General features: G+C 28.9%; 1 protein-coding gene across 1 annotated transcript in view; it reads left to right on the forward strand.

The window, feature by feature from the left end:
* Nucleotides 1–13,699, forward strand: part of LOC142325683 (uncharacterized) — a 43,260-nt gene extending 29,561 nt beyond the window's left edge. Inside the window, exons 6-8 of the mRNA XM_075367714.1 lie at nucleotides 5,840–6,005; nucleotides 7,885–8,078; nucleotides 13,597–13,699. Of these exons, the coding sequence (XP_075223829.1) occupies nucleotides 5,840–6,005; nucleotides 7,885–8,078; nucleotides 13,597–13,699 (463 nt within the window). The remainder of the gene's footprint in view (nucleotides 1–5,839; nucleotides 6,006–7,884; nucleotides 8,079–13,596) is intronic.
* The last annotated feature ends 868 nt before the right edge of the window (nucleotides 13,700–14,567 follow it).

Below are 14,567 nucleotides of genomic sequence, written 5' to 3' on the forward strand. Positions count from 1 at the left end.
TCATATCTTCCTTAATGATGCACCTCAGGTACTTAAAGGATACAGTTTTTATCCTGTTTTCAAATATGTATTTGGAATTTCTTCATCACCCAGTTTTTTTTTAATTTTAATTTTTTTTAAATATTTAAAAATTTTTATTCGTCAATTTATCTATTGTCAAGTAAAAGCTCCTAGAGCAGGCGTGGTCAACCGTTTTTGCCTCCGGGCTGAATTGGAAAGAAAACTTTCTTCACGGGCCGAACGAAATATTAAAATTAAAAAATGTTAAATACAAAACGATTCAGTTAAGTAAATAAAATTTTATCATGAAATTTGTTGTATTTTTATTTAGATTCATTAAAGAAAAAGCTTGTTCACAAATATAAGTTGAGTTGAAGATTACTAAACATTTCTTGGCAAGTTTTTTAAATTTCCGTATTTTCCATTAACTGCTTATAAAAAAAGCTAATACTGAAAAATTTTTCACGGGCCGTATGTTGTCAAAGAGTAGCGTTGCTACTGTTGTGCAGGTTCAGATGTGTATAGACATGTACAAATGTGATCTAGTGCAGCACAAATTCATCAGAATGATGTCAGTTGTGAGATAGTAGTGAACAAGTAAACACGTCGATGTGATTTCTTTGTGTTTGAATTATTGTGTATTACATATTTACAACTTTATTTCTTTTAATTAGTCGTTAGTTACAGAATGCCTAGAGTTTGTTTAAATTATCCTAACAATTATTGTGACGCTCATGTCCCATAGGCGAAACCTTACTCCATTAGTAAAAAAGTATTATGAACTTTAGTTAGGGTGTAAAGTCGGGGACAAAACAAGGGCCTGGACCCCACATATCTGTTGTTTATCGTGTCTTACGTTTCTCACTGCTTGGAAAAATGGCACACACCACATGCCATTTGCTACCCTTATGATTTGGAGGGAACCCAAAGAACACTCTTCTGACTGTTATTTCTGCGTAACATGCATTAAAGGGATTACGTCAAAATCAAAACATACTGTGGTGTACCCTAATTTGCAATCTGTAATGAGACCAGTTCCATACTACGAAGAATTGTCCATACCAAAGCCTCCAGAACGTGTGATATTGCATGAAGAGAGCTCGGAGTCTGTGGAAGTAAGTCAGAAAAAGAAACAGATTCTGGTGATACAACTTTTGAACAGAGCAGTTCATCATTTACTGACTCAAGAAAGTCTTAACGTACTCATACGAGATCCTAATATGCTGGCCAGTTATTTTTGGACCATCAAGAGGGATGCTTCATAGGCGAAATATTGCAAAAATCGTCATTTCTTACTTTGTAGGTGAGTCAAATATTTGAATATTGTGTGGTTAAGGATGCAGAAAATATTAAAATGTTTGAAATTATAAATGCCTGTTTCTCGGAAACCTTGCGTGATGTGGAAAAATCGTATCATATTTCAATTCAGAATAAAAAATACTATCAGAATCACATATTTTTCTTCCTGAGAAAAAAAATCTTTTTTATTTCCCAATGAATTAAATGCAAGAGTACCGAATATTACATTCATTATTAGGAGGGGATCACCATTTCCTAATTTTCAAAGAATTTTTTTAATTCAGATTAGTGCCATTACATCTTTTCTAAAAATGAAAGATATTTAAAAATTCGCAGAGGTTTTAGATACATTTCCATTTTTTTATATACTTGATTATGAGACTACAGTAATATATAATAATAATAAAGAAGTACAGTATAATGTATAAGTACAGTATTTTATCTAAGTAAAATCTATTATAGTAAAAAAAGAATAATTTATATCTATGATTGTATTAAAACAAATAAGAGCTATATTTATATTGAAAAACGTAACTTATAAAAGTTATTCCAAAATACCCCACGTTGTTTCGGGTTGTAGATTAACACAAAGACTTATAAATTGAGTAAATAATTAAATAAATAGAAATTATTCATAAGATCATTAAAATTTTAAACCGATAGTATATTTTATTCATTTGGTAAATGCGATTCCTAATAAAATCAGGTTGATTATTAAAGTATGCTTTATTTATTATTGTATTTGGTGGTACAGTTGGTATAAATGCAATATATTTTATTTTTAAAATGTTCAAGGTGTTTTTAAATTTGTTCAGCCTTTATGTATAATTCTTGATTAATTTTTCTTTGAAAATTGTAAGATTTATTTAAAACAAAAAAAAACTATATTTTAAATTCAGAAAATATCTGATTCTATAAGAGTCAATTAAAAAAATTTTGTATTACTTGGGATTAAAAATGTCACTTGTATAAAGACATTCCTCGTCATCCTTCTGTAGATTTAATATAAACCTAATGGATATAAATATATATATATATATATATATATATATATTTATTTTAATATAATCGGTTATCATTATTTAACCATTAGTAGTAATAAAAACATAATAAAATTTGCTTTCTCCTAAAGAAAAAAAAAATCGTTTTTAAGTATGCAAAAGAAACTTTTATAACAGAAAGAATGTAATAATAAGCATAAAGAAATTTTGAATTACAATTTATACCGTACACAAATCAAATATGCAAACCATTTATCTATGTTTTGAATTTTTTACATTATATTCATATTTTTTTACGCAATCTTCGAAAAATTGCAAGTAAACCATCGGAATAATGTATTACAGTTATAAATCATGAATGAGTTTGCTCCTGCATAAGCATTCATTGTACGTAAGCGTATTATTATTAATAATGAATTTGTTTGAAACGAAGTCAATGTTATTTATTTAAAAATAAATAAATTTTAATTATCATTGTATCTTACAAACTATACCTTTGATCACAAGTCTTGTTGACTGATGATTGATCGGTTAGGAAGTAACTGACAAATATCTTCACATTATTAAACGGTATTTGTGAATATACTTTTAATGGGAATTTTATACTGTCAGTTACCCGATATTTTAATTCAGATTTTCTCCAAAAAAAAATTGTATCATAAAATTATTTTATTTTATAAGAGTATATCTCCAAAAACATTAAATTAGTTTTAATGATTTCAATGATAGTTTAAATAAAAATCCAGTACTTCACTTATGAAGTTACGAAAGCATTTATACATTTTTGAAAAGTATAGATTTATTTGGCATTTTATTCAAATAAGGATTTGATAAACAACTTTATAAGATATAATATTAAGATTTTTCATATTAGTTCATTATCAGTTACGGTAGATCTTATAAACTAGAATTTAATTAAAGTTTGTTAAAAAAACATGATTTTTTCTTTCTATAATAATAATAATCAGATATTTTATGCAATAAATAATAGATTATAATTAAATACATTTGATTAATTAATTTTATGATAATAATTTTAATTAATGTATTGTAATTATAATATATTATAGATAGTTTACCTGAAATAATGATATGCGCAGATATACTTTGTTTTTTATACAAAAAATATGATGGATTTATTTGTAGGTCTGTAACAAGATTTTTAAGATTTCTTTTTACGATTCAATAATACAGTGTTTATCAAAAAGAACTACCCGATTTCAAAACCTGTACAATCACGGATGATCAGTGAATGAAATTTGCACCATTTGAAAGTGCGCGTCCTAGTTTCAAGTACCGGAGCCACCAGATTGCAATACTAGCGCTCAAATGTACGTACCACAGTCGTATACAACATGGCGTCTTTACAACAGAAGGTGTTTTGTGTTTAATAAGTTTAATAAGAAAAAGTCCGCAGTAACACTTCAATGTACGTTTCGGCTGCGTTTCTGGATTAATCTACTATCTGCTAAGAACATTTGTCGCTGGTACAAACAACTGAAGAATCATAGACTATCTATGTAAGGGAAAGATTTGATTTGCGTAGCATTTCTCCCGCTACTATCCCATCGATCGCCCTAAAGTATATGACCGAATGTCTGTGCCACAAACGGCTACTGAGCTTCGAATCAGTTTAACGACCAGTGTCCTAACTAGCTCCTGGAGCTAACCTAATTGCGTGAGCGAACTAAACATGGTGTCACATACCACTTGCTTCGTTCCCACCGCTCACTTGTCATATATTCTAAAATGGGTAGGCGCACCCCGTCAACTACTAAAATATATGACATTCAATAAATTAAATTTATCTCGTCAAGACGGCAATTTGCTGCCACGCCTAGGTCGCTGAATGCCAGCTGTCTACCAATATTAAAGCGCTTGGAGCTTTCATTGGCTGATGGCCAGCCATCACTCTCGGGTAGCTTCCCACAGCAAGGTAGGAGTGTTTCTCTTAAATAAACTACTGATGCCGGTTGAAGAAAGCAACGACATCAAGGAACACTCACACGGTCCGACAATGCGGCTCTCTCCACATTGACACCGCCGCTTATGAGTGGCCAATTTTCTCCTTGACCTCTAAGTTCCAGGGTGCCCCCCCCCCCCCCAAGAGCTGGGCAGCCGATCATCATATGTTCATTCGACTGGACCTCCCCGCAGACGCACAGCTCATCAGCTGCCAAGAGGAACCGAAACAAATATTGGTTCAAGTTCGCGTGGTTGGAGAGCACCTGGGCACTCGTTGACCTTAAAAACGAAGGAAAGGGATTACCATCCTCCTAAGTCTTGTATAAATCTATACAAGGGCCTTCCCTTAGTCGTGGTGTGCCATTCTTGTTGCCATGCATCCATCGCGATCGCTGTAAAGCCTCCTTCTCAGGCAGGAGATGGGCAACTGAACGAAATTTAGAACCGGTGCATGTGATCACCGATCTTTGTGATCACAGTGTAAGGGAAAGAGTCTAGAATGATCACGAACTTCAGAGGAAAATTAAAACGACTTTCCAGTGAAATCCGAAAAAGTTCGTTCATCGTATTAGCCAAGAATTTGCGATCCCTCATATGAATATTTGGCGTGTGATAAGACGACGGGCATTTCATATCATATCGATTATAACTGGTACAAGCTCTTCGTAAAAGAAAATGAAAAAAAATTTCAGTTTTATGCTCTTTATTGGTATGGAAGACGACAGATTTTTATCGCGGTTAATTTTTAGTAATGAAGCAACATTTCTTTTAAACGATAAAATTTCACGTCATTACATTCGCATGTCTGGACTTGAGAATCCGCACAAGATTGTATATCAGAAGCGAAATTCACCAAAAGTTAATGTTTTTTGTGCGATTTCGTTTACAAAAATTTATGGCCAGTTCTTTTTTGAAGAAAACATAATAACAGAGCATTCTTACCTTGAGATGGTGCAGGACTGGCTTTTTACACAACTAAATGAAGATGTAAAAAAATAATTTTTCAGCAAGATGGGCCACGCTACACTGGGACAACCGATTCATCCGTTTTTAAATGAAACATCCCCTCGACGCTGGATAGGACGTATGGGAGCCGAAGACTTGGCACTAAACTTTTGGCTCCCCCAAGTTCACCAGCTATTATACTTTGTAACTCTTTCTTGCGGGGATATGTGTAACAAAGTGTTTGTGTTTCACCATTTCCTGCTGATTTAGATGAGCTGAAGATCAAGATTACAGTCGTAGTAACTTCTGTAACAGAAGATTATCTGCAACACGGTGCGGAAGCATTCAGCTATCATCTTAACGTTATCCGTTTAGCAGGTGGTGGACATTTATAGCTTGGTAAGAGAAATTAAAAAAAATAAAAATTGAATAATATGTAACTGTTTTGTAACTGAAACACATTTTTATTATGAGATATATTTGTTTGAAATCGGGTCATTCTTTTTGATGCACGCTGTATATCAAATTCAACTACATACGGAACCATATTGTATAATATACGTACGTAATTTACATAAAACTTTTCGATAACTTTTCCAGTTTTATGTAATATTATATTTTTGTCGTAGAACGGGACAAGGAAGAAATAAAGCGAATGCTGAGGCTTCGTTTAATGTATGGAAAGAACAGAAAGATAAAGTGTTAAAAGGAATAGCTATGGAACAAAATAGACTTAAACGATTACAAATGGATGAAAGGAGTACTCGGGAAGAAAGGAGAGATGAGGCAGAAAAGGTAATCATATTTATATTACAAATAACTGTCAGATTAATTAAATGATAAATTATTATTCTTCTGAAAAAGATTGCCATAAAAAAAATTTCCCATGTTTGTAGGATAAAATAAACTTTAGGAAACATTAATCAGGCTTTACCGACATATAAATAATTCAATTGTTAATATGTGTATTTATGTGAGTTGATCAAATTTGTTCTTTAACACACCCACACACACACACACACACACACACACACACACACACACACACACACACACACACAAGAGCACTAGTCAAGTACTAAATGCGGAATGATGTAATATTAATTAATTATAGTGAAACCTCCTTAATTTGAAACGAAAGGGAGAATTTTAATTAAAGATATTCCGGATTAGAAGACTAGTTTAACATGACTAAATATTGATGTGTCTTAGAGTCAGTAAAGAAAATCAAAGAGTATAATAGGATAACGTTATAGTACCACAATAATGTAAAAAAATGTTTTCTTTGTTAATAAATAACTATTATTTAACACGGTCGCTTCTACAACCTGTCAATATATGCAGCGTTTTGATTATTTTTTCCTATTCTTACTTCAGTAGAATAGTATTGCATTATAAAAACATTTTTTTTTAATTATATTTTTTGTAGGAAATATGATAAAAGTACCCCTCGATATACGCGGGGTGAGCTGAGTGGTAATTCTTGACAACGTGCTGTATCCAACGCGTCATACGTGATATTATCTACACACTGTATTTTGTATACTGCAATTTTTTTCAATTTAAAACCTTTGGTTTTATCAATTTATTATTTTTACTAAGTTAGTAAATTTTTTAAACTGGAAATTTAAAATTAAAACGTAGTAAAAAAAAATATTCAATGGTACGTAGACCTGATTTATTAAGAAGTATAAATATTTTTAATTTTAATTAAAATAATCTATTGTCTTCAGTCCTCATGTTGCTTATTAAAGATAAATTCTTATAACCTTTGGTAATTCTGATTCCACTTATAACACAGACTCCATCACGGATGTTTTCAACATCGTCAAGGCTAGTAAGTTAAAGTTCATTTGGATGAATGAAACACAAGACGACCTGGAACAGAAGAACACCTCAGAAGAAGAAATCATGGACAAAAGGAAGTTTAGGGATGAAATTAGAAATAAGAAAATTGAACAAGAGCGAAAAAGAGAAAGGATAGGGTGAAGGTTGACGGAGGAGAGGAAGAAGAAACATAGTGAACGAATGAAGAAGTTTTGGGATGAAAAGAAAAGGAAGTAAAGCCATGATTGGCTCAAGTTCACGCGCTCTCCTGAAGGGGAGTAATCGGAAATAATAATTGGTAATAATTCCATTTTTAATAACTTACCATACTTTTTTAAAATCCCGCCGTTGGAATCAAATGAAAGTATAAATTGCTGTTGAGATTTCCGAAAAATCTCTAATAGTTTTTTTTACCTATCAATACACTATTTATTATAACATGTCCCAAATCGTAATTCTAAAAAAAAAATATAAATAAATGGTATCAATTTATCAGTCACCTCTACAAGTATTTAATGTAAAACTTTTATCTTGAATTTATTTTAAATCTTTAATTCGACTCTTAATGTAGAAATTCCAGAATTTAATCTTATATAAATGTTAAAAAATTATATAAGCTTTTTTTAAATTAAATTATTATAAGTACAATGTGATATTTTTATTCATAAATTACGAATTAGGATGTATAATTTAATACTATTAGTAAAAAAAAATGAGGGATTATGGAATTAATGGAAATTCTGAATATACTTTTAAATTATCGAGGTTTTACTTAATTATTAAAAAGATAATTTAATGTTTTTATTTGTAATATTGTTATAATTCTGTTATTTTCGAATAATTACAGGCTTTTCAAATTTGGAAGAAATCTGTAGATGATAAATTGCGAATGAAACAACAAGAGAAAGAACGAAAGAAAAAAGAAGAAAAAGAAGATGAAATAAGAGAAGCTGAAGAAAAAAGAAAAAATGCTAATGCCGCTTTTAAATGTTGGAAAAAAAATAAAGATTTAGAACATCAAAGAAAAATAAAAGAAATTAGGTAAAAAGAAATAATGCGTATAGAGTAGGTCTAACACAAATAAATATGCAGCTCTATGATACGATTATGTTACCAGTAGTGACTTAAATATTATCGGTGTATTTACCAGACCAGAGCGATATAAGCTTCGATAGAAGCTTATAAAAGAAGGCGTTTGATAATTTTTATATCTTTTTTTATTAAATCATCTTTGAACCGAACTAGACACATACACAGTGCGCTTGCGCACATATATTTATATCTACATATACATAGAGTGGTTGTAGATAAACGGGGTGTCTGTACTAACATCGTGGTGGTGCGATACTCACATCATGCAGTATGATTGCTCTAATTACAGTTTTTTTTAAAGAGCTTTTAATTTTTTAATATCTACTAAGTTTCTTCGGAATCTGGAAGTGAGGAATAAAGGTCATTTTGTGTGAGAAGCATCACAGGGAATTTATAAACCATCATCCGACAAACTGTGGCTTTTCAAGGCCAAATCTTGCTACATTGTTTTAAAATTTTTCTCTCCACTAAGCCTAAATAAAGTAATTCTTTACTAAACCGGTAGGAAGTTAAGTCCATAAACGTAGCTTGCTATACAATTCTGTCCTGCCATATTTCTCTGTAAATCTGTAAATCTACTACAGATATATTATTTATTAGAAATTTATTATTTTATAATAAATATAATGTTTTTTTATCGATCTCCATATTACAATTAGATTGTAATTGAAGAGTCTACCTCAATATTTTTCTTGACACATATATGGATTCTTATAAAAACAAAAGTACGCAATTTAAAACAAATGATATAAAGTCCGTAAATTTAAAAAGTATTTAGCTGTTAAAACAGTTATTAGCATAACGGACCTACATGAAATCCACATTTTTCATTCTCTAAAACGTGGTCGCACTTGTACAGTGTATCGATACCATTAATATCTACTTTCATTAAGAAAAGGAAAAATGGAGAACTTTATATCCAATCATTGACTGATTCCTTGTTTCAATATAACTCAAAATAAGTATAGTTTAATTTTTTTTTTCTTTCTAAGCTAGAATACACACTTAATGACATTGACATTGATAAAAGGTAAAAAGAAATAAGTCCAAAAACTGTTAAAAAATCTCATAATTTTATTTGAACGGGAAATATATGGTTTGATAATAAAAGGGAAACTATATCCTATAAAAAAACAAATTATGATGTAAGTACGGGATGACATAAGCAAATAAAGACAAGTTTTCAATAAAGAACTATTTTAGGTGTGTAGCGATTCTACCATCGATAAATGTTTCCAGATTTCAATGGAAATATCCATTTTGACCATCCCTGAATCCATTTTGACTAGTTTCGGTGTGACATCTGTAAGTAGGTACGTATGTATCTCGCATAATTAAAAAACGATTAGCCGTAAGATGTTGAAATTTTGGATTTCATTGCTGTTGTAACAACATTTAGTTGTGAACCTTTCTTTTTGACTGCAATCGACTGGACCAAAAGTGTCCAAAAAAGCCCAAAATCCTAACCATTTGGATTTTGTATTTTTTCTTAATCGCATTAATAAGCCCTCATTGAGAGTTTTTCAACTATGTCATAAGTGGTATTTATTTTCATTGGTTCCAGAGTTATAGCCAAATAAAATTTTAATTAATGAAATAACTGGATCTTAAAGGAAGACACATCGCTTCGAATCTGACTTCATCTCCTTTCTTTTTTTTAACTTTTTTTTATTTAAATATATTGATTTATTAATAATTATTATTATCTCATTGTAAAACAAATTTACGATGAATAATAATTTAATAAAAAAAAAAATTTTTAAATGAACAAATATCGCAAGTTTTTAATGAAATAAAATTTTATGTACTTTTCATTTTAAAAAAAATGTGTAAATGTAATTTAATAGTCGTACAAGGAAGTCATGTGTTGTCCACATCAGATTTTTGTATTTATTTGATTGTCTTTCTTCATAAAATAATGAACTGTAACCAAAAAGTAGGCACCGGAATGTACCGACACTAGCGGAAAATCCTGATTCGTTAGTATCAATTTTTAGAGTTAAATTTCTAATTTAACTTCCGTTATATCAATTTTCATCATTCAAAAAAAGTATTTTTACACAGAGGTAATCAATTTTAGATATCTAATAATCCCATTCCGAGACGCCGCTCGTCAGGGCAACCCAAAAAAAAATTAAAGGAATAACGTTAAAGTCAAAATAAACCTTAAATAAAAAAATAATCATCCTCAAATAATCAAAAAATAAATGACCCATCCACCAAAAATGCAAAAAATACAAAAAAAAGAGAAAGATTTGTATAAATACTATAAGAAAAATTAATATAAAGAGAAAAAAATAATCAGAAAAAAAAAGGCTAAACGAAATCTAGGGCCTAGCTGCGGAGGACACGCATATGCAGTTAGTTTAAATCTAAAATGAAATAAATTATTTAGGAAAATAACGTGTTGCAGTCAACTTACACGCGTAAGATCTTCGACAGTTTTTTTTTCTCTTAAAACGGGATAGAACCTACTTTTTTTGGTGATGAAAACAACACTAAATGTTATACTAGAGAGACATCTTCGGTTTTGCTTTTTCTTCATCTATACTTTAAAGTACAATAAGAATGAAATGAAATAATAATTGAATCCAATGAAAAATAACTTATTTCATCAAGTATTTCTTTCATTAGATTCGAAACTGAAATAATTGATTCGACATTGAAGAATGTCGTAATCGTAGGACTGTCGGTACATACTACCGTAACTCTGTTTATCTGTGAAATAGAATGAAATATATCTGAAACAGATAGAAAGAATAAAATATTAAAAAAAAAAATAATAATAATAAAAGGAAAAATCCTTTTCAGACATCGTCAAATTTATAAATTATATTCACCATTAAAAATTACTATTGTGGTATGAGATAGATCCAGTGATCGGCTATCAAGATGATATTAAACATATCTCCAAGTTTGTTTCTTTTCCTACTGCTTTTTAAAATCCTATTAAAATCCAATCTAATTACTTACTGTATTTTGTGTGGAAACTGATAAAATGCAAAAAAAATAAATATATGTTTCGTAAGTAATTTTGTTAATAATTTTTGCTATTCTTCATACAGAGGAAGTTTATATATATATATATATATATATATATATATATATATATATACACACACGAGTATATAGAGTATATATACTTTTATAGTTATATTGTTTTTAAATTGAAATAAACTAAATAGCAATGAAGAATAATTCTACAACAGTTGCTGTTGTCATTAGCTATTCAGATCTTCCTAATTCAGTTTATCTTTAAATTTAGATAGTTACCTAATAAATTCTTTCAATAAGTTATAGAATTGTTAAATGAAGTCAATGAATTAAATTTTACTGATTCAAAAAATGAATCGATTTTCAATATTGTTCAGAAGATTTAAACAAACTGACAAACGGTGTGATGTAGATATAACTCTAGTTTTGTGTTTCTTTCCTTAGTCCTTAGGGGAAACTATACGAATAAGGGAATATATATCTATGAATGAACAACAGAGTTGTTATATTTGACAATTCTTTATAATTAAAAAAAAATCCATTCTTGAAATGAGAATTTAAAAACAAAACATTCTGTGATTTTTTTAAAATTTGTAATAAGACAATTATTTACATTCGGAAGGTATCTTTTCTATAATTCAGTTATAATTAATTGGATATAGGCACTAAAAGGATGTATTGTAAATTGGTATGTTTAGTATATCAAGGAACATTTAAATTAATTAAAATGATATTTAGTGATTTTTTGGAAATAGGCGTTACTTTAATAAAAAACTGATAAAGATGTTGGCCAGCTTTTTTTGCAAGATTCATGGAGCTAATTACTTGTTAATGCAAAGTATTTCTGTTTGGAATAATCTCAAAATTTGAAGATTTTTCTATTATTGGGATAGAAATACTATACATATAAATATATTATATCTGTTTTTGTTTCTGTTTTTATTCTCTACGTCGTAGGAATACTCCCCACTCGATTATTTTTATAAAATATTAAACTGTAGAATAAAAGTTTAAAATTAATTTTTACGACTCCTGATCTGTAAGTTCCCTCATCAATAGTTAGTTAAATTAATTTCCACTGAACCATAAAGTTCGATTATAAGTTTAATATGTTTTTATTATGTTCAACATTAAAAAAAAAAAAAAATGTAGGGTTCAAATACAGAGATAGAAAAACGATTGCTAACATTTACAGGAACCAAACAGCAACAGTAATAATTGAAGAACATAAGAAAGAAGCCGTAATAAGAAAGGGAGTCCGACAAGAATGTTTCCTGTCCCCATTACTTTTTAATCTTTACATAGAACTAGCAGTTAATGATGTTAAAGAACAATTTAGATCCGGAGTAACAGTACAAGGTGAAAAGATAAAGATGCTACGGTTTGCTGATGATATAGTAATTCTAGCTGAGGATGAAAAAGATTTAGAAGGAACAATGAACGGCATGGATGAAGTTCTACGCAAGAACTGCCGCATGAAAATAAACAAGAACAAAACAAAAATAATAAAATGTAGTAGAAATAACGAAGATGGACCACTGAATGTAAAAATAAGAAGGGAAAAGATTATGGAGGTAGAACAATTTTGTTGTTTGGGAAGTAGAATTACTAAAGATGGACGAAACAGAAGCGATATAAAATGCTGAATAACACAGGCGAAACGAACCTTCAGTCAGAGATATAATTTGTTTACATCAAAAATTAATTTAAACGTCAGGAAAAGATTTTTGAAAGTATATGTTTGGAGCGTAGCTTTATATGGAAGTGAAATTTGAACGATCGGAGTACCTGAGAAGAAAAGATTAGAAGCTTTTGAAATGTGGTGCTACAGGAGAATGTTAAAAATCAGATGGATGGATATATTACAAAATATAATGTGTTAAAAAAATGCTATTCTATTAACATTCGTAATTACAGTACTTAAATTACTCAATATTATTTTTTGTTATGTAAGCTCACGTCTATTCGAAGTTAATTTATGAAAAAAAAAATATTTCGAAATTCTTCCTGTATGTTTTTATTAAGTAGTTCACAATTTTGGTCTATAGTTAAAATTTATTGTGATAACTACAATATAATTAACTCGCTTACCTAATTATTACATACAAGATAGTATCACAAAATTATTTTATCGCATAGATAATTGTTGTTTTACAATACTATTTACATTAAACCAGGCGTTTCATATCATTATACAATGTTATGATTTATTTTATATCAATTAAATTCTATATAAAGTGTTTTAACTTATCGTAAAAATGTAAATAAGACTTTTTTTAGGACTTACGAAATGCTTTCTTAAAATGATAAATCAGTTATTAAAAAATAAAATGGAATTAAAAAAATAATTTTTGAAACGGAATTAATATTGTAAAACTTCGTAATATTCTTACGTTAATATTCTCTATTATAAAGTGACATTTCATAAAATTAGTAATTATTTAAAATTTTGTTTTTAATATACTTTTTTTAGGAAAAAAGAAGAATCAGCAAATGCAGCAAGGAGACAGTTATATATAGAAAGACAACAATTAGCAGAAGAGGCATTTTTGAAATGGTTAGAAACTATTTACTAATGGATAAAAACTACATAATATTTACTAATTAACATTATTGTGTTCTGTTTTTTTCATGATAAATTCATAATTTTTGTCTATCGTTTATTTATTTGTCCTAAAATTCCAAAAATAAATGTTTTGAAATTAAAATATATTTTTTTGTTCAATTATTTATTTTCCGAAAACAGAATCTATATATAATAAATTAAATTAAAATATTTTCATCTAGAAAAATATTTGCAGGAAATTAATATTCTTTAAATAATTTAATAAAACAAAGTTTCGGAAATTAAAAACATTCATCTTCGGGTGATGAATAAATGTTTTGCTAGTAAGTACCAGAATTAGTTAATACACAACTTGTAAATTACCTATATATGAAAAAAATGATTATGTACTTTTTAAAGAACAATTTAATATTATTAACGAAAAATTTAATACGTAAAACTTACTTGATTGATTTCTTTTTATAAGAACTATTGAACAAACTGTTTTATTTATTTTTTATTATTACATTTTTCGGATAATTATATGTAAATTAAAAGATAAAAAATATTTTTTAAGATGTTTTTGTTTTTGATTCATATTTAGAAACAACAATCGACCAGTGTCTCCAGTCTAATTTACCAAACTATATATTTAAAAAAAATAATTTTTTGTGCAATAATTCTGATAATAAATAAGTCATGAAAAAAATCTTGGATTATATTTAGAATGACAAACCAATGACGACAGTTTTTACAAAACAGCGAAAGTGTCCTTGAAACTGATCATATTGTGAGTGACAGAATCACAACGATCACGATGTTGAGACACTTTTTTTTCTTAATAATTAACCCTATCTGGAATAAGAATGTTTCTAGAACTCGTGATAAAATTAGAAAGG

The sequence above is a fragment of the Lycorma delicatula genome, chromosome 5, assembly GCF_047948215.1.
Source record: "Lycorma delicatula isolate Av1 chromosome 5, ASM4794821v1, whole genome shotgun sequence".
Classification (NCBI taxonomy): domain Eukaryota; kingdom Metazoa; phylum Arthropoda; class Insecta; order Hemiptera; family Fulgoridae; genus Lycorma; species Lycorma delicatula.